This window comes from Telopea speciosissima, chromosome 2, assembly GCF_018873765.1.
Source record: "Telopea speciosissima isolate NSW1024214 ecotype Mountain lineage chromosome 2, Tspe_v1, whole genome shotgun sequence".
NCBI lineage: Eukaryota > Viridiplantae > Streptophyta > Magnoliopsida > Proteales > Proteaceae > Telopea > Telopea speciosissima.
In genome coordinates, this window is record NC_057917.1 from 71728820 (window position 1) to 71750681 (window position 21862).

At 41.6% G+C, this 21862-nt stretch overlaps 1 protein-coding gene across 1 annotated transcript in view; it reads left to right on the plus strand.

The window, feature by feature from the left end:
* The window catches only part of LOC122652610, a 217515-nt gene that overhangs the window by 70632 nt on the left and 125021 nt on the right, over positions 1–21862 (plus strand). The window contains exon 12 of the mRNA XM_043846393.1: positions 8813–8950. Within this exon, the coding sequence (XP_043702328.1) occupies positions 8813–8950 (138 nt within the window). The remainder of the gene's footprint in view (positions 1–8812; positions 8951–21862) is intronic.

Sequence of the window (21862 nt, forward strand, 5' to 3'; positions counted from 1 at the left end):
GTGTACCAAAAAAGGACATATTGAGCCAAAGCTGCTCCAGGGCGAAGGGAAGGAGCCATCTGCTATGGGGCCAAATGGACTGAAGGTCTTTTTTCCAGATAGAGGAGGCTAGGGGATAGGAAAAGAAAGGGTGGTCAACATCCTCAAGGCCATTCCAGCAAAGGATACAGGAGGGGGAGACAGAGATGTGGCGGTGGTTGAGGAATGTTTGGGTCGGGAGGCAAAGGTTTAGGGTTCTCCAGACATTGAAGGAGTGTCTAGGAATGTGACCTTTGAACCAAACAAGATTGCGCCAGGGGACAAATGGGCCATGAGGTCTAACAAAATCCCAAGCAGAGTGGGAGCTAAAAATACCATTGTGGGAGGGGAGCTAGGTTACTTTGTTCGTGTGAGAGGGTTGGGGAGGGGGGAGAGAGGTCCAGACCTGAGTGAGACTAGGGGGAAGGGGGAGGGGGGAGAGAGGTCTAGACTTGAGTGAGACCAGGAGGAAGGGGGAGGGGGGGGACTAGGAGCCATGAGAGATAAGTAATTAGAGAGGGGCTGATTTGGGGATACCAGAAGAGTAGACTCCTCGGCACCTAAGAGGTTGAAAAGGACTCAGAAGGGTGCTAAGGATCAAACCAAAGGGATATGGATATACCATTAGCAATCATTGATGAAGTGGCACTAAGGGTAAGGGGACGAAGGAGAAGGATTTTGAGCCAGACCCAGGAGGGGTCCGCAAGCTGGGGGACAATCTAGATGGAATCGGTTTTGATGAGGTAAGAGTATACCCAATTGACCCAAATTAAATCCTGTTTGGAGGAGATTTTCCAGATCAGCTTGAGCAGGACAACAATATTGTAGTCACAGATACAACGGATGCCGAGGCCTCCTTCAGATTTGGGCTAGCAAATTGTTGCCCAGCTAATCAGGTGGAGGAATTTAGAGGACTCTTGGCCTTTCCAAAGGAAAGCACAGAAGAGAGCTTCCATAGCTTTGATTGTGGATTGCGAAAGGCCATAGATACCGCACCAATAGATGTAAGAGGATTGGAGAACGGATTTGATCTAGAGAATCCTACCCGCGAAGTAAAGGAGTTTGCCCTTCCAAAGCTGAAGCCTCTTGCGGATGAGATCTAACATAGGAATGCAGTGATGGCTGGTCAGCCTGGTAGGAATTAGAGGGAGGCCAATGTATTTCACAGGAAGGGACCAGAGGAAAACCAAATCAAACTGAGGAGGGTGGCTTTAACATCCTCAGAGACCCCGGAAAGAAAGATTTGAGATTTTAAGAGGTTAATGTGTAGCCTCAAGAGAGATTTTAAGAGGGCTGTAATGGTGCCATGACCTTACCTAATAAACAAGGTGTGATCAGCTTGACTCTGGGAATACCCATTCTTCAAAATAGCCTGCCTGAATCACTCAAACCATGCCTTTGGGGACTGTTTGAGACCATATAGTGTGTTCTTGAGAAGACACACTTTCCCTTCAGCTGAAGGAAGCTTGAAGCCGGGTGGAGTTTGCATGTACACTTCCTCTTCAGAGTCACCATGGAGGAAGGTATTCTTCACATCTAACTGATATAATGACCAATCTTTATTGGCCGTTAGTGATAAGAGAACTCTTATTGAGTTGTGTTTAGCCACAGGAACAATTGTCTCTGGTAATCAATCCCATACACCTGACTATACCCTTTGGCCACCAACCTTGCCTTATACCTCTCAATTGTACCATCGGACCAATATATTTAAAAAAAAAAAAAAAAAAAAAAAAAAAAAAAAAAAAAAAAGAAATTTTATTGAAGATATAAAAGCAGGCCAACAAGCCTATGACAGATTACTGGCAAAGAAAGCTAAAGCTTAAAAATGGGGGAACTCAGTCCTAAACCATATTGGCGAGGGCTTCAAGCCACTCGCTCACCCAAGAGAAATAATAAAACAAGGCTACGGGGGATCTGCGAGGCGCACCGAGGGGGTCCTTGTCCTATTTGATCGTTGGGGGAACTCAGCATATACACCAGGCCGATCAAAAGCCACACGGGCCAAAAGAGCCTCCTCCTCTGGTGAAAAGGGAGATGAAATCTCCTTTTCAACCAGAGGTTTTTCTACCGCCGTGTCCACCGCCTTAACACTAAGCTTTGCCTTCCTTTGACGTCGAGTTCTACCAATAATTGGAGTTGCCATATGGGAACCTACCCGACCACCTCGAGGGGCATTCCTACGACCATTACGATTATTTCGACCCAATACCTGAGTCCACCCACCTTGCATCTCCTCTTGATCAAGTTGGTCATCACCCGACCCACGAGAATCCGATCTTAGAACTGAATCCACCTCATTAGGCATATTTAAAGCGATAGCCCCATTTTGAAAGAGGGAATTCTGCACATTCGAACTCCTACCCTCTCTTTGGTTCGGCTCCAACGATTTGCCCCGATGCCCCGTCTCAGATCCATGATCCAACCCAAATCCTGACCCGATTTGAGCATTCAAGACCTGAGAAGCGTAAATGTCTCCGTCGCCTTCAAGGGAGCACTCACCATCCGACCCACCCACATCTGACCCAGATGCACAAGCAAAACCCATAACCCATTTTTAGGCCCGAATCCACTCCATTCGACCCACCTATGTGAGGGTTCAATCTGCCAGAAATACGAGCATTATCCCTTACCATAACACCCTCCATCGTATGAGGCTGATTAGGAATTTGAGATTGACTCAAATTCCTTCCATTCTCGACTCCAACGTCCACTCTCCCAACAGAAACGCCCCTTTCCACATTTAACTCCACGATCAAAGGAAATCCAGCTCCATTATGTCCAACTGGCAGGGGGGAAATCTCTTGACAAACTTGACGTCCAAGAGAAGGAGTTCTCCTCACCGATTCCCTCCCTGAGTTGGGTCTGTTAGAGCGCGTCCCTGCCGAGTGAACTCGGTCATCTTCAACGTAGGCCGCTTCCGGAATCTCAGCCGCGATGTCCTTCATGGTTTGCCGTTGCTCATCCACCTTTTTATGGCTTTGTAATTGCTCCCTTGGACTAATTTGTGATTCACTCAATGCTTCACCTACCAACGAAGACTCAACAACAGCCTCCTCTCTCACTGCAACTTCGCCGGATTCTTGAGGCACTTGCACCCTTGTCACCAAGTCCGTCGATAACAACGATAACCGCTGCTCTTAAGGAGGGCTAACGCCGGAACCTGACTCCTCGGCTCCTTCAACCTCCAAGCTCTGCGCACCATCCTCAACTAAAAGGCAGGGAGCTGTGCACTCATCAGAACCAGCGCTCAACTCACCACTGCCAACAGATATGCCCACCTGGCCCTCCACACACGTCCCCACCAAAGCGCCATCAGTGCACCCCTGCACAAGTTCCTCCACACATACTTGATTGTGTAGCCCCTTTTGCATCCCCCAACTGGAACTCTTCTCCAGGGAAGATCAACAAGTTTCCAAGTACTATTCTTTTCATGTGCCAACATTTCCTCAGACATGGCCTCAGTAACATTCTTGGGAATGGAAATGGAGGAAAGGGCTGCAATAAAAGCAACACCTGTGGAAGATAGAGCATTGTAGGAGACAAACTGGGCAATGGAACTAGTACAAGCTCTCTGTCCCTTTCGAATAGCAATGGGAAGATCTAGCTCAGAGGGAAGTGAAGGAGTGTTACCTGACTGAGGAAGGTGGAGCTCAGGATGTAGATCCAAAGAGGACTCTTGGCAGGTCTTTTTTTCTCTCTCTCTTGTACATAATTGCTCCTTCTCGGTACCAGAACCATCACCAAACTGATCACCAATATCAACCACATCTACTTCTTTATGTTTCTGTTATGTGCCTAATGGGGTCTACTTTAGTGTATGGGCGCTAGATCCATCAACTCTGGAGCTTTTGGTGTATCAGTCAAGTACCTAACATTTGGTATTAAAGCTGGGCATTACATCATGGGTTTGAGTCACGGAAAGGGCTACCTAGGAAAAGGCTACCTGGAGTAGAGTGAAAGCCGTCAAGAAAGGGCTACCTGCCACTAGGAAATGATTCTGGACTTTGGAGCAGAGTGGAGCTGCTTGAAAGGGCTACCTACCACCAGAGTAAAAGCTTCCTAGAGTGATAGCTGTTGAGGGCGACGGTTGCGGAATCGTGGTGGTATGTTATATGTCTAATGGGGCTCACTCTAGTGTATGGGTGCTAGATTGGGCCAGCCTAGTATGGGATATGTTAAAGGGCTTGATTTAACGTGTTCCATCAGCTCTGGAGCTTTTGGCGTATCGGTCAAGTACCTAACAGTTTCCCCATGTTAGGCATAAAAGGAGAAATAGGTAGGGAAGAAAGAAAGGGAATGTCATCAGCAAGCTTTTCACTCCCATTATTCTCCTCTTGAAGAGGATGCTGCTAAGGAGCAAAGAAGGGCACAAGTTCAAGGAAGGTGACATCTTTGGAGAGGAGAAGTCGGCGGGGGAAGGATGGTAGTACTTGTAGCCTGTGGTAGTAGAGGAATACCTAAGAAAGGGCATTTGAGGGCCTTTGGATCAAGTTTAGTTTGAGAGGATTTGTTAACATGAACATAAAAAAGACACCCAAAGACCTTGGGAGGAAGAGAGAAAGCAGAGACCTAAGGAGTCAAGGTTTTCAAAGGAGATTTGGAACTAAGGAGTTTTGTAGGCATGCGGTTGATGAGAAAAGATGCAGAAAGAAGAGCATCAGACCAAAAAGTTTTAGGAACATGCATGGTAAATAAAATACTCCGAGTGACCTTCAATAAATGACGATTTTTCCTCTCAGCTACCCCATTCTGTTGGGGTGTGTTAACACAAGCTAGCTGATGGATAATGCCATTATCAATAAAGAAGTTTTGGAGGCCACCAAACATATACTCCCCCCCTTTATCAGAACGAACAATTTTGATTTTAGTTTCAAATTGAGTTAGAATCATTTGATAAAATATTTTGGATGCACCATAAACATCACTCTTGTGTTTCATCAAAATAGTCCAAGTAGTGTAGGAATAATCATCAACAAATGAAAAAAATTGTCGATAGCCAAATAAATAGGTAGTAGGAGTGGGTCCCCAAGCATTAGTATGCACAGTGTGAAAAGGAACAGTAGATCTATTACCATGATATGGATAAGACGAATGACAATGTTTGGCAAACATACATGGTTCACATTGAAAGACATGAGAAGAAGAAAAAGAAGAAAATAAATGAGGTAACTTGTTCCTCATTACAACAAAAGATGGATGACCAAGGCGTTGATGCCATAACATTACAGAATCTACAGAACTACTATCACTACGGCCACACACATAAGACTAAGTTGTGGGCAAAACAGGTGATCGAGGTTCCAGAAGAAGGACCCTTTCTCCTCACGCCCACTGCCAATAATCCTCTTCGTTACTAAATTGTGAAAAAGACAGCGAGAAGGAAAAAAAGTGACACAATAGTTCAAGGATTTTGTTAAGTGACTCACAGACAAGAGATTAGTGGCAAAGTTCGGGACATGAAGAACAGAATCAAGGGAAATGGAAGATGTAGCATGAATATCGCCTTACCAGAAATGGAGGAAAGGGAGCCATCAGCCACCCTGACCTTATCCCTACCAGAACAAATGGAGTAGGAATCATAATAGTGGGATGTACCAGTCATGTGGTCAATGGCACTAGAGTCAATGACCAAAATGGGGCTGTGGTAGGAGTGGATGTGGAAGCCTACAAAGCTGAATATGAGGAGTCTGGAATTGTAGATGTAGAAGATGAGCTACTCAGCTGTGACCATAGTACTAAAACTCGCGAAATTTCGGTCGAGATATCGAATATTTCGAGTATCTCGACCTGTCTGAAACGAAATGCAAGTCCGAAATGAAAAAATGCAATATTTCGAATATTTCGACCAAATTTCGACCAAATTTCGGAAATTTCGGTCATCTCGTTTCGGAAATTTCGAAAATCTCGGTAATTTCGGTCATCTCGTTTCGAAAATTTCGGAAATCTCGGACATTTTTGGCATTTTACACCCACAGAAAAATACCATATTTCGACTGAGATTTCGACGAAATTTCGGTATCTCGGAAATTTCGGTCAGACCGAAACACCAAAACGAAACGAGATTTAGTACCATGGCTGTGACATGACCCTGCAAAATGCGACAATATCCTCCCTGGTGAGTGATTTGGAATCAGCCTGTATACTAGGTGAGTAATCCAGAGTATCAGTCTCAGTCATCACAGAATGCACTCTAGCTCCTCCGCTACGACCACCACGTGTACTAGGGGGACGGCCATGAAGAACCCAACACCTCTCTCTAGTGTGCCTAGGTTTCCCACAATGGATACATCTGGGCCTATCTCTGTCATCTCTACTTGGTTGGCCTTGACCTTTGCCACCACCACGCCAATCTCTTTGGAAGCTAGAAGAAAGAGCAGACAACTCAAGGGAAGAAGCAGGTTCCATGGCTACCTTGTGAGTCTTCTCACTCTACAAATAACTACATACCTCATCTAGGGATGGAAGAGGAGACCTGCCCAAGATTTGTATATGGATGGGCTCATACTCCATGTTCAAGCTACCAAGAGGAATAAGAACACGCTCCTTCTCAAGGGTTCGGTAAACTTTTGCTTCATATTCTAGGCTGGATAGTTGAAGATCCCTATAATGATCATACTCTTCCCAGAGACGAATGATAGTATTATAAAATTCAGAAATAGACCTATCCCCTTGCTTCATGGTAATGATCTTTTGGAGAAGTTGATACACCTTAGCCGAATACCAACTCTGTCAAAAGTTTTTGAAACACTATCCCAAATGTCCTTGGCAGTTTCCTTGCTCATAAATCTCCTCCCAATCTCAGGCTTCGTAGAGAAGATAAGCCAAGCATAGTTATCAAGGCGTCACCTAGGTGTCCAGGCTCCTTGGTCGCCTAGGCGGGCAGGGCGCCTTGCCGCCTTGTTGGTGTCGCCTGGATTTTAGACCCTCTCCAACGCCATGGTCGCCTTGCCGCCTTGATAACTACGGAGCCAAGTCATAATTGTGGAGTTCTCAGTCTCCCATTTTGGATATGTTGGGTCATTTGGGTTGGGGGCTTTGATGTTGCCTGTAACATACCCTAGCTTCCCCCTACTCTGGAGGGAAAGCTTCACACAATGTGCCCAGTCCAAGTAGTTGGTATTGTCCAACTTCACAATGGAAATCTGGGTATTTGGGTTTTCAAAAACCACCTGAGCAGGAGGAGCACCACTCGAAACAACCTCCGTGGATTCACTGATCCCAGCCATGATGAAGAGACAAACTTAGGAAGTAGGGTTAACACCCAAAGTCAAATGGGGAGTATATTCTTAACCCAAAAAAACCTTTCAAACACTAGTGAACACAGTCTAGCAACCAAACAAGGCTAACATCTCAAAAACAATTCAACTCCACCACAATTCTTCAAAGTATAGCTTCAGCACACAACCACTAGAGAAGCTCAAACAACATACCTCACCAGCACCAAGCAGCCAGAAGCATCACATATCCCTAATGCAGACAAAACAGAGAACTGGGGCTGGCGGTAGCCTAAAAGTCAAGGGAAAAGTGAGTTGTGGAGCTTGAACTAGTAAAAGCATGGAGCAAGGCCAGGGGGGGGGGGAATTGATGTACACCCTAGGGTGATCCAAAAGAGTCTAACCTGAGCTTCAATACTGTCCGGATGAGAGTGTACCAAAAAAGCTGGCGGTAACTTCCTCTTGGGCTGGTTTTACTCGATTTTACCTCCATGTGTCTATTTCTTCAAATTAGTTCTTCTCTTGGTGGCTCCATGGTCCTTGTTCATGTTCCTTGCAAGATTTCTTCAAACATTTCACATAATAATCTCTTCCTTGGAACCCCTTTGTAACCTAGGGTTCCAAAGAGAGGAGAAAAGAAGAACAGGAAAGTACTTAGACTCTCAAACCAACAAAAACAAAGTGTGCTCTGATACCAAGTTGGAAGTTAAAGAATGTAAAAGAACAAGGAGAAAGATGAAAGTAGAAGGTTGGAGAGGAAGAGGAAGAGTGAGAAGAGAAGAAGAAGAAGAGAAGACGGTGGAATGTTGTATATTAGAGAATAATGTCTACCACACCTATATAACTTCACTAATAAGATGTAAGGAATTACATACACCTCCCAAGGGAGGTAAAAGGTAAAAAGGAGAAATACAACATAAGACAACTAGACAACAAACTGGTTCCTACAGTAGGTGGAACTTGGAGTGAAGCTTGTCTACACTGGACGGTTTAGGGGCAATCATGCCATTCTGTAGTTGGGGCTACTTCTTACTCATGGTCTTTTTTTTTATTTTTTATTCTTCTTTTCTAATCTGCCTTATTTTGTTTTTTTTTTTTTTTTGGTACTTTACCCTGGTTCTTTGATTATGTTCTCTTTAGACTGGATCTGACTTTTTTATATTTAATGCAAGCCTTTGCATGAGCAGCCCTGTTGGGAAACTAAATATGTATGCTTTTTGGACAATGCAAAATTAGTTCTTGTGCATTTCTTGGAAAATCTATATTTGATATTTACACTTTGTACAAAGATATATTGATATTGACATTGTTATTGATCTTTATCCATGTTTTATGATATATTCATGTTACTCTATCTTGTATGTTAATCTTGTGATTACTTGTTTCTTTAATCCTGTGTTTTTCCCTGGGTACATATAATTTCCATGGTTTCTTGAATGTAGGTTTTTAATCATAACACAACATATGTTCTTTGTTTTCACTGCCTACAGTCTGTCCATGCACGCCTTTATCTTTGGTGCTAGATCTTGCATGTATTTTAAGTGTTAGGCTGTTGCATTGAATTGTTTCACATGCAGGCTCAAGTTATTTTATCTGAGATCTATCCGGGAGGTTCGCCAAAGACTGGTTCAACTTACTGGGATCAGATTCAAGAAGTGGGGATAATTTCAGTTACAAGGCGTGTACTTAAACGTCTGCATGAAATATTGGAACAAGTCAGTATTTCAAGTGTTTTATTTTCTCAAATAGTCATTCGTACTTCTTATGAGTGTGAATTATCTTATTTCCATCAAGCTGCACCCTAAGAAATGTTTTTACAACTAATAATGCTCTAATGACCTCTGAAAAATATTGCTTCACTACATTGTTTGGAGGTGCTGAAGTATATTATATGACTCAATGTAAATGCTGTTGGTTATCATCCATACCCTCTTTATAAGTGTTAAAAAACCCACAGAAAACCTTTGGTGCTAATTCTTTTCAGGTGGGGGTCTTCGATTTTACTTCCCCTCTTTTTGATTTTTTGACCCTCTTTATAATTTCTTTTCTTCTCTTTATTTGGATAGGAACCACAAGGAAAATTTCCAACCAAGTAAACCTGGGAAAAAGTTCCCTCTTGGTGGAACACTATTCTCTAAATGCAGGGAAATTTGCTAGGTAGCTGAAGGATGCTACCTTTGAGTATGGAAAGGCAAAATCTAATAGTCAGTATACATTGTAATGTTTAGACTTTACGACCTTGCCACATGGCAGTATAGGGGTGGATCCATGTGATGGATGATTAGGAAGCCATGTCATTGCTGTAAGTTTCAGCCTCAAACAAGTAGAGGAAGTGGTTCAAATCACATAGATGCCATTTTTTATGTTTATTTTCATTACCCTCTTCTGGCAAATTTGTAAATTTTGAAATACTGGATCAAACTCTAGTCCAATCTTCTTACTCATTTCTGGTTGAAATTTTATGAGGTTTGAGGTCCTCTATCACATGGGCCCCACCCTTGTATAGGTGTGTGGCAGGGTTGTGAAATGTAAACATCACTAGGTGTTAGCAGACCTGAATTAGAGAATAATGCTTGGATGATCAAAGACTGATCCCAAGCTTTGTATTTATAAGCAATAATCACAAGTTCATGGACAGAATTGTCCCTAACGCATAACCGACTCTATAATAGAGTCAATACAAAGCATAAAATATAGATAATGACCAGAATACCCTCACGGTATTCTGTCCCATACATTCTAACACTCCCCCTCAAGTTGGTGCATATATGTCACACATGCCCAACTTGATTAGAATAGGATGAAACAGTTTGCCACTCAACCCCTTAGTGAACACATCGGCTAATTGATCAGCAAATTTCACAAAGGGATCACAAATGAGTCCGGCTTCAAGCTTCTCCTTGATGAAATGTCTGTCAACCTCTACATGCTTAGTACGATCGTGCTATACAGGGTTGTGAGCGATGCTAATAGCAGCCTTATTATCACAATATAGCATTATAGGAAGCTGGGTAGCAACCCCAATATCTTGCAACAATCCTCTAAGCCATAATAATTCATAGATTCCGTGTGCCATGGCACAAAACTCTGCTTCAGCATTGGACCTTGCAACAATATTCTGCTTCTTGCTACTCCACTTGACAAGATTTCCACCCACAAAAGAGCAATATCCAGAGATGGATTTTCTATCGGTAGAGCTAACCCAATCTGCATCAGTGTAAGCTTCAACCTTTAGATGACCAATGGGAGATAAAAGTATTCCTTTTCCTGGAGCAGACTTCAAGTATCGTAGAATGCGAAGAACTACCTCCATATGAGAGAAATAAGGATCATGCATAAACTGGCTTACCAAGCTCACGGCAATAACTATGTAAGGCCGTGTATGAGAGAGGTAGATTAGTTTGCCAACCAATTACTAATAGCGACCTTTGTCAACTGGTTCACCTTCTTTCTCCTTGAGTCTTGTAGTAGCTTCCATGGGAGTATCTGCAGGATGACACCCTAACAATCCAATCTCAGACAATAGATCTAGGATATATTTTCTTTGAGAAAGAAAGATGCCCTTTGAAGATCAAGTAACTTCTATCCCTAGAAAATATTTTAGAGTTCCCAGATCCTTTATCTCAAATTCATGGCCCAGAAAGTGCTTCAGTTTGTTGATCTCATCACCATCATTTCCGGTCACCATAATATTATCCATATAGACTATAAGAATGCTTACCTTATTACCAACTCGTGTGATGAACAAGTTATGATCAACATTGCTTTGTTTGTATCCCACCGAAACCATAGCCTAGTTTGGCCCTAGGTGATTACTTCAACCCATAAAGAGTATGCTTTAATTTACAGACCTTGCCCTTGGTCTGTCATCAGAAAAGCCTAGTGGAATGTCCATATATACCTCTTCTTCTAGTTCTTCATGGAGGAAATCATTCTTCACATCCAGCTGTTTAAGACCCCATCCAAGGTTTACAACACAAGATAACAATACCCTTACAGTATTGAGTTTGGCCATTGGTGCGAAGGTCTCCTGATACTTAATCCCATTATGTCTGAGTGAAGCCCTTTGCAACCAGACGTGCCTTATATCGATCCACTGTCCCGTCTGCTTTCTGTTTAACCACAAACACGCATTTACATCCCACTGATTTTTCCCTAGGAAGAAGAGCCACAAGATCCCATGTATTATTTTTCTGTAAAGCTCTCATTTCTTCCAACATTGTTGCCTGCCTGCCTTCCACTTTCCATCTATAGAAGCTTCTTGCCAATTTTTAGGAATGGAAACAGAAGAAAGAGAGGACATAAATGCACAAAAGGATGGAGAAAGAGAACTATAAGAAACAAAATGAGATATGGGATGTTGAGTATGTTGGAATATGTACTCTAGAATACCGTGGGGGTATTCTGGTCCTTTTGGGGTAGTCTTTATGTTATTAAGTCTAAGTTGGCTATGTGGGTTTTAGTCCCACATCGCCTATTTTAGTCTCTTGTAACTTTCCCCTCTATTATAAATAGAGGGGCTTACCTATCAATTAATACAAGCAATTATTCTCTCATTCTCTCTTTTCTAGCCCACGATTCTACCAACATGGTTGTAGCCAAGGTTTAAAGTATCGGTATCGGGTATCGTATCGATCGGGTGATTGTAAGAGACGTATCGTATCGTTTCGAAGATACGTATCGAACAATACAAATACGCATATAAATGGTCAAGATACACATGGAAATATACTTTTGGAACAAAAAACGATATAAATAAGCAATATATAATAAGTGTCATGCATAAAACCTAAAATGGTGAATAATGTATAACCAAACAAGTGCAGTAAATTGAAAATGTGATTAAAAGATGAATTTCTCACATGTTGTAATCGTCTATAGCCATGAAGAGTATTGGATGATGCAAAGGATGATATTGTAGCACTCCTTGATTCGTTTTTTAGTTTAAAAGTGTGAAAAACCAAGATTAAATGCAAGATTTTAGACTCTTGGTTGAGAGTTTCCTTTCATTTTTTCGTTAGATTAGGAATTGTATCGAGTCTGAGAGTGAAAATGGTTTTTTTATGGAATGTATCGATGGTATTGGTATGTATCGGTGTGTATCGGTACGTATCGGTGATGTATCGATACGTATCGAGTCGTATCGGCCGATATGTATCGATACGTATTAAACCGCTCACTGAACCCTTTATTGGACGTATCGATGGTATCGATACGTATCGGTCGTGTCGTATCGTATCGGCCCGTATCGGTCGATACATTTCGAGACAGTTCATTTAAAAAAAAAAAAGGAGACATCGGTATGTATCGTATCGGTCGGTCGATACCGATACGTATCGGTCCGTATCGTATCGTATCGGGTGATACTTTAAACCATGGTTGTAACCAATACCTGATTATCACTGTAATTGCCGTTTTGAGAGTCGATTTTAAATTCTGGCTTGAAGAAGGAAACCCTAGTTCATAGAGGAAGAAGAGGAACTAGGGTTTCACATACTGGTTTTGATGAAAGCTGAAATAGTGTCTGAAGATCATACCTGAAGTTGGGTGTGCATCGATTGTGGAATCTTGCTGCTATTGTTGTCGTTTTCTGCTTTTGCTATGATCGATTTTCCGTTGAGTAATCGATTTACCGCCGGAAGATTTGTTAAGGAATATCGATTTGCTGCTGAAATTCCAGGCTTTATCTCTGCTGGGTGGTATTACCAGAACCAAGAAGAAGCATGCTGAATCTTTAATCCTTGTCGATTGGTTCTTAGATCTGGGTTGAAGGGTGCCTGCCCATAGACAGCTCAAGTCTTTGAAGATTTCCTTCAAAACTTTCCTTTAGTTGTGAGAGTCGAAGCCTGCAACTGAACTGCTGCAACTTCTACCGCCTGCTGCAGCTCCAGTCCTTCAATCTCAGAATCTGGTGGTTGATTGGAGCTTTGTTTGGGTGCAATCCAGAGGTATTTCCATCACCTACTTACCGTTAAGACCCTAGGATAAACAGAGCATCCCCGAAGGAGTTCTTTCCTTCGGAAACCTGTTGGGTTTTCCGTCTCTGGTTTGTGCTAGAGGTAGGAGAGGACCTCTTCAACTTCCCCTTTCCAAGAATTTTATTTTTTCTACTTTTATTACCCCACTTTCCAATTTTACCCTTCCATAATGTCAATAACCCCTTCTATCCTTTAGTTTGTTTTCTTCCAAGTTAGTCCTAAATCTATAAATTAATTCCCATTATGTCCCACTGCTTCAATTACCAATACCCCCCTTGCAAATTCTGGTTTATTACGAGATTGCCACTCCTCCCTTAAATTTGGCCTTGGTTATGCATATATATATGGATTTCACTTAAATTACAGTTCTGCCATTACCTCTTGTTATTGCCTATTATATACTTGGATGGGTCCATCCCGAACGAAATTGGGTATTTTGACCCGGGTTCCACATCAATTGGAGATTGCATGATGTAATTACAGAATTGCCATTGGGTATATATATGTGCCATTTTTCCTGCAATTTTTGGTGTTTCTCCCACTTGAAGATCAAGTCTCAATCACCAAGGAGATTGGTTATTCGAACTGGAGATCCATTCAGAGGTGGCGGTTCCAACATGGTATCTAAGGGTTAGGGCAGTCCACTTTTGCTGATTTTTTGAGGAGAGTTTTATAACCATCAGAGGAATATTCAACCCATATTTCAGCAACATTCATCAGTTCTTTTTGGCAAAAATTCAGGTTCATTCTTATGGCTCGGTTTCTCCAATTATCAACCTATTTTTTTTACTTGTTCCTATGTGGCCGGCTGCTTCAACTACCTATGGATCTTTCGGGTTCTTTATCTTATATTTGCTGGTTCTATTGAGCTTTACTACATATATTGCTGGTTTTGTTGATTGGCTTCTGTAAGCATGACTGGTTGACATATTACTGCTGCCTTTATGTGGACTACTGCTGCCCTATTATTGAGACTGAGTATCCTACTATTGGAGATCGAATTTCTTTCATTATTGAAGACTTGTATCTACTACCCTGGAGATCAGTTTATTTGGGATTACAACAGTGTGTTCCAAGGTTATTGGTTGCAACTACGAACCTATTCAGTTATGTGAAGCTTTTTTGGTTCATATCCGGCTCCCTTTGAGAGCTTGATCCTAGCATTGTTCACAAATTCAGATCTGATCCAAGTTTTTTGTTGAAGCTTCTTACATCCATTGCTGTCCAAATATCTTCGTCAGTTCTATTTAGCATGTGGGAGTTTATAGTTTGGAATTTTGCACACTAGTACTTCCTTGTGTGAATATCGATCAAGGTTTTACAGAATGGTACCTTCTCCTTCTACAAATTAGACTTGTTTTTTTAATTCAGATCTGATCATTGGAGATTGGTGTTTTGGAATTAGTTTGATCGATTGAAAGAAGGTTGTAAATTACTGTGTTGTTTTGTCCATGGTTCATTATCCCACTGCTTCTTTTCACTTCACCACCTCCCAAACCATACCTTTGGCATATACCCATAACCACCTTGGAAGTTTATGGTATTCTCTAAATTGTCATTTCTTCTCTTTCCATTACCCTTGGCACCTTTTGGAAGATTCTGGAATATTATGTTTTTGCCTTATCACTTACATCATCTCTGTTATGTCCACGTGTACTACACGTGAGGGGGGGATTATGTACAGTATACTGCAGCCATTGCAAAAAGCAGAACTTGCAGGAACACTTGGTGCAAAACATAGAAGATCAGAGTTTTCACCATTGCCAATGGGTATCTACTTTGTTATTGGGGTGAGTTTGCCGTAAGGGGGAGATTGGTATTAAAGTATTGAAGATGTTTGGTGATTGCCTGCCTATATGAGGTTGTACAGTTGGGTTGATTTTTTCCGCTGCTTGATCTTTTCTGCTGCTTGATTCATCTGCTCGCTACCCTAGTTACTTATCTTCAAGATTATCATTCAGAGATTCATCACTGGACAGCAATAGAAGATTGGTAAAAGTTGCCTTTTTTGAAAGACATTCCAATCCCGGTTTGCTGATCAAGTCTGCCCAAGTTTTGAAGATCTATTTTTTCAAGTTCTTGAAGGTTTATTTGGGAGCTGCATTCGTCTTGAAGCTAGATTCTGCTACAACTTATTTTTTCCCGTTTTGTTCAAGTTGGGCATTAGTACCTTGTATGCGCCAACTTGAGGGGGAGTGTTAGCATTATTATGGAGTTTTTTTTTATTTAGTTCAAAGCTGAATTTTCTTTCTTTAATTCTTTGTATAATTCAGCTTGAGGGGGAGTGTTGGAATATGTACTCCAGAATACCGTGGGGGTATTCTGGTCCTTTTGGGGTAGTCTTTATGTTATTAAGTGTAAGTCGGCTATGTGGGTTTTAGTCCCATATCGCCTATTTTAGTCTCTTGTAACTTTCCCCTCTATTATAAATAGAGGGGTTTACCTATCAATTAATACAAGCAATTATTCTCTCATTCTCTCTTTTCTAGCCCACGATTCTACCAACAGAGTACAAGTCCTAGTACCTTTGTGATGAGCAATAGCTAGGTCAGAAGGAGAAATCTTACCAGGAGAAGTAGGATCTGGATCCAGAGTTGGCAACTGGATAGGTTTTGGTGCTATAGTGGATTGAAGCTGCCCTTTTTTAGAACATCCTCTTTGATAGGTTAAATTGTTGGAGTTGTCAATCCTTTTCTAAAATTCACCAATGATTCTCTAGACTGGAGTCAACTCCCTCTGAATACGAACTTCACCATCACTATTTTCCATAATCTCCCCCTGTATGGGATTCTCTTTGCCCAAAGGAGTAGGGGCAGCAACCAAAGGAGAAGGAATCTCAAGGGAAGACTCAAGGGAAGGAGACACATCTTCACTAGAACTCTCCCCCTGAAGAGGTGGTGAGGAATAATAGCAAAGACTTTCATGCAACATGACATCCATACTAACCAGGGTGCAACGGGAAGGGGGATGGTAACACTTATAACCTTTCTGGGTCAGAGAATAACCCAAAAAAATACACCGTGACCCACGGGGTTCAAGTTTGCCAAGGGACCCAGTATCCCTGGCATAACACACATAGCCAAACACTTTGGGTGAAACCACAAAGGAAGAATTCTCAAGTAAAACTTCAGCCGGACTATAGGAATCAAGGGGCCTAGTAGATAACTGATTAATGAGATAGGCTGCAGTGAGAACAACATCTCCCCAATATTGGGAAGGAGCATGTCAAGCAAACATCAATGCTCTGGCCACTTCTAATAAGTAGCGGTTCTTCCTCTCAGCCACACCATTTTGGGCTGAGGTATCAACACAACTGGTCTGGTGAATAACACCATGGTCAGTGACGTACTTTTGGAAGGAAGATTCCTTATATTTTGTTCCATTATCACTGCTCAAAATTTTGAGAGTAGCCTGGAATTGAGTTTGGACCATCTTATGAAAATGTTGAAAACATAAAAAAACCTGATTCTTTGTATGCACAAGATATACCCATGTGTTTCTAAAATGACAGTCAATAAATGAAACAAACCAACGATGCCCAGAAAGACTAGGATCCCAAACATCAGAATGAACAATATGAAACAAAGAAGAACTCCTTTTATTTGAAATAGAAAAAGTTGAACGAGTCTGTTTGGCCAGAACACAAGCGTCACAAAAAAATTCATCCTTATTACAACTTTGTACTAAAGTAGGAAATAAATGAGATAAATTCCTAATGGGGGGTGACCTAATCTAGAGTGCCATTGGTAAAGTTCCGAAGAGTCCAAAGAGTTCTGGTGGAGCGAAGAAGGTAATGGTGGTGAGAAGGACTTCCATCATCAAGTAGGTACAATCTACTTTGCATCTTACCCCATCCAATCGTCTTCTTAGACACCAGATCCTGAAAAACACAATGGGAAGGAAAAAAAGTTACTTTGCAATTAAGATCACGAGTAAGACTACTAATGGAGAGAAGATTAGTAGTAAAATTAGGAATGTGTAAAACAGAAGATAAGGTAAGAGAAGTAGTGCAGTTGATGGATCATTTTTCAGAGATGGATGAAAGGGAACCATCAGCTACTTTGACTTTGTCTTTCCCAGAAGTGGGTGAATAGCGATGAAAAATGCTGGAGGAACCTGTCATGTGATCTGTAGCTCCAGAATCTATGATCCAAGGATGAGAAGCTACTGAAGCACAATGATCACCAAATGGGATACCTGATAGGGCAAAATTTGAACCTGAAGGAGCGAGGAATTGGCAGTAGCTGATGTAGTAGAGGCAGTAGCAGCGGAAGACTTTAGCAAACGTAGGAATGCTTGTAGATCATCCTGGGATAGACCAATGTCAGTAGCTGGGGCTGTGGTAACAGTCTCAGAGTGATTTGCCTTGTTTTTTGGTTTTTTCTTGGCAGCACATTTGGCCTCAAAGTCTGCTGGTTTCCCATGAAGCTTCCAACATTTCTCTTTGGTGTGGTAGGGCTTGTTACAATGCTCACAAGTAACAAGGCCCTTGGTAGAATCACCAGATGAGGAGTTCCTAGCAGTGATAGGAATAGCCGTGGAAGCAGTCTGGAGAGCTGATCTCTCAGTAGGTGAAGGATGTAACATAGCAGCCCTATGGTTTTCTTCAGAGGAGACCAAGGCATAGGATTGTTCAAGTGTGGGAAAAGGAGAGTGACTCAACACTTGGACATGAATCTGATCATATTCCACATTTAATCCCGCCAAGAAGTCATAAACCCATATCTTGTCAACATGCTTCTTATAAGTAGCAATATCAACAGCAGTAAAAGGATGGAAATCAGAAAAATGATCCAACTGTTGCCAAAGGCTGCGTAGGGTTGCATAATATTTGGAGACAGATAATTCCCCCTAAGTGGTATGAAGGACCTTCTTCCGAAGTTCATAAACCTGGGCATCATTACTAAGCTGTCCATATGTTTCCTTGCAGGTAGACCATATCTAATCAGCTGTATCCAGGAGTAGAAACCCATCGGCTAAGTCTGGTTTCATGGAACCAATCAAATAGGACATGAGTACACCATTATTGGAGAGCCACCTATCTTGAAGAGGGCTAGGAGTAGTTGGCATGATAGTGGTACCATTAATATGCCCAGTAAGCTCACGGCCAACAATTGCAAAGGAAGCAGATTGAGACCATAGGAGGTAATTGGAGCCATCCAGTTTAATAGGATTGGGTGGAAAAGTATGATACTCAGTCTTACCATGTCCATGTATGCCTGAAGTTCTAGTAGAAATATCAGAGTCACCCATAAGTGCAGCAGAGAAACCCAACTCGCAGAGAGGGGCTGTTGTGATGAGAAACCCAATAAATACTCCAAGATAAAGGCTAGAAATTGGAGGAGAGACCTCTTTAAATATAGGAACAGGTGTCTCCAAAAATCAGCAGCAATAGACAGGCAATCCCCTAGATCGACTTTTTCCGGGTTTTGAAAAAAGCCCTGATTTTGGTGAGATCGATGTAGGGAAGAATCCCTTGCAAAAAATCAGTGGAATGAGCTGAAACTTGGATCGAGTGGACTTCTAGTAGTGCTGAATCACGCTTCCAAAAATCAGCATCAACAGAGAACAATAACCTTAAGTTCGATATTTGCAGGGTTTTGAAAAAAACCAAGATGAGGGCAAAATCGATCGGGGAGAGATTCCTCAGTATGGCTGGAGATAGAACCTTGTCCAATAAATCTGCTGCAGTTCTTGATCTTCAATAATATGAGAGATCCCTTGGAAGATTATAGTGAATCAGTCCAAAAACTTTAAGTCTTCAAATTTCGCAGGCAGAGTACAAGCTCCTATCGATCAGAATTTTTTATAACATCGAATGAGGTGATGGAGGGCATCAAGTCATAAAAAATCAACATTAAGCCACATCAAGTCATCAAAAAGAACATTAGGGCACATCAAGTCATAAAAAATCAATATTAAGTCACATTAAGTCATCAAAAATCAACATAGAACTTGAAGACAACAAAACTGAAGAAGCAAGCTATTGGAAGTTTAAAACAATCAAAACATACATTTGGTTGATACTGTTCTTGGAATTGGTCATTAACCTGGTTGTTAGAGTTGTTAGAATATCTTGTGTAGGGGTAGTTCTGTCATTGTCATGTTATAAGACATGACCAAGTTGTATTTTTCTTGTTCTTATTTTATTTCCCTTTACCTCCCTAGGGTGGCCTGTGTAATTTGGAAGAGATTATTAATGAAGTAATATGTGTGTTGAGAATAACTCAACACACAATCGATTCTCCCATCCTCTTCTCTTCCCTCCTTCTTCTTCTTCTTGCTGTAAATCTCATCTCTCTTATTAGATTCGATCCATCTTTAAGTTTCAACTTGGTATCAAAGCTAAGCAATCTGGTTTGAGAGTCGACTAAGCTTTGCTGTCTTGTTCTTTACCTCTCTTTGGAACCCTAAGAGGACAAAGGGGTTCCATTAGAGGCTGTACTTTGTGAAGTATACACATACTACACTATTTGGTGGTTCATTCTTCAAACCCACACACTGTGGATGGAGTTTAGTGGCTGTTGTTGAAGATTAAAGCTCTTACAGCCACCCAGTTTTTTCCGCCAGTTGAAGGAGTGGTTCTCCTATTTATCCCTCATCTTCTCATCTTTTGGGAAGAGGTTTGCTGCTTGTGGATCGCCTAGGGGTACTCTTTTAAACCCCTTACCACTCGGTTGAAGAAAGAACCTGTTTGAGGAGCATAGCTCCAAACTGTGACACTCTCAAGGTTCCGCCAGCTCTGTTTTTTGTCTCTGGTTTGTTTTTTTTTGAAGCTCAGTATATTGGATGTGTGTTGGTGTATACGAATGGAGTTGTTTGTTCTTTTTACACCTATTGTTGCTATGGACTGAAGGTTATTGGGTATTAGAGCAGTTTGGTTGATGCTATACATGCCTTTACTCCCTATACAAGCCTTTTCTCCCTTTACACCTATTTTTTTTGGTATTGGTTCTCTGTTTGGTTGATTTGGCTGTTTGGGGACTTGTTTGCTGGTCTGCCTACTTTGTTTGGGTTGAGGGTACTCCCCATTTGAGCAGTCCACTATTGTTTGTTGAAGTGTCTGGACAAGATTCTGAGGTCAGTGGACCAAGTACAGCTGGCAGCCTAAGTAGTGGATTCCCAACCATGGCTTCCTTTGATAACCCCAACACCCAAATCTCTATTATGAAGTTGGACAATACCAACTACTTGGATTGGTCTCGGTCTGTGAAGTTGTCCCTACGCAATAGGGGAAAGTTGGGCTACATTACTGGGTCTATCACAGTTCTTGCTACAACTGATCCAGGCTATCTCAAGTGGGAGACTGAGAACTCCACTGTTATGACTTGGCTGATATTCTCCATGAAACCTGAGATAGGTAGGAGGTTTATGAGTAAGGAGACTGCGAAAGATATTTGGGACAGTGCCTCCAAAGTTTTTGATAGAGTTGGAGATGCAACAAAAATGTATCAAATTCTCCAAAAGATCATCTATATGAAACAGGGTGATAGGAGTATATTTGAGTACTACAACTCTGTTAGTAGCTTGTGGGAGGAATATGATCACTATAACAACCTCTAGTTGTCCAACTCTGATGATCAGGCAAAGGTCTACAGGAGTCAAGAAAAGGAAAGGATCCTTATTTTGCTTGGAGGTCTTAACCCAGAGTATGAGCCTCTTCGCTTGCTAATCTTAGGAAGATATCCCTTTCCATCTCTGGATGAAGTGTGCAGTTACTTGCAAAGTGAGGAAACCAGGAGAACCACTATGGATATTGTTAGAATATGTACTCCAGAATACCCCCACGGGTATTCTGGTCCTTTTCGGGTAGTTTTTATGTTATTAAGTTTAAGTCGGCTATGTGGGTTTTAGTCCCACATCGCCTATTTTAGTCTCTTGTAACTTTCCTCTCTATTATAAATAGAGGGGCTTACCTATCAGTGAAGTAAAACAATTATTCTCTCATTCTCTATTTTCTAGCCCACGATTTTACCAACATGGTATCAGAGCTGGTCTGATCTAGGTTAGAGAGAGAGAAAAAAAAAACCCTATTTCTCCCTTCTTCTCCTCCCATCGATCTCTCTCTTATTCTCCCTTTTCTCAGTTTTCTCCTCCTACTGGTTTTCTTCTTCTTACCCATGTAAGGGGACAGCACTAATGAGGAAAATAAAATATTCAATGATTTAGTTACTGCCCTCCTTCATTCTATTCGAATTTTTCCATTAAAATTTTGCTGGATCCTTCTCTGCGATTTGGAGTTCCCCTTCTTTGAGATCAGATCTCTATGAAAACTGATCCTCTAATTTTGGAACACCCTATGTAGCCTTTTGCAGCCCTATACTGCCCTATTCCAAAACCTAACTTCCCTTTTTTCTTTATCTCCATCTTTTATTATTTTTTTTCCAGCCCCCATACCCAAATCGATCAGAAAAAAACCCTGACTCCAATCGATTTTAGGGTTTCCTTTTTCAGATGCAGCTGATTTTTTGGGGGTGATTCCATACTTTCTGATGGCTGGATTTGTTTTTACAGCAAAACCTGCTCAACCTGCTATTTTTGGTTACCTGCTAAAACCCTGACTCAAATCAAAATTAGGGTTATAGGTTTCAGTTTTTGCTGATTTTAGGAGGGATGATTACTCCAACTACAAGGACCACTTGACCTCAG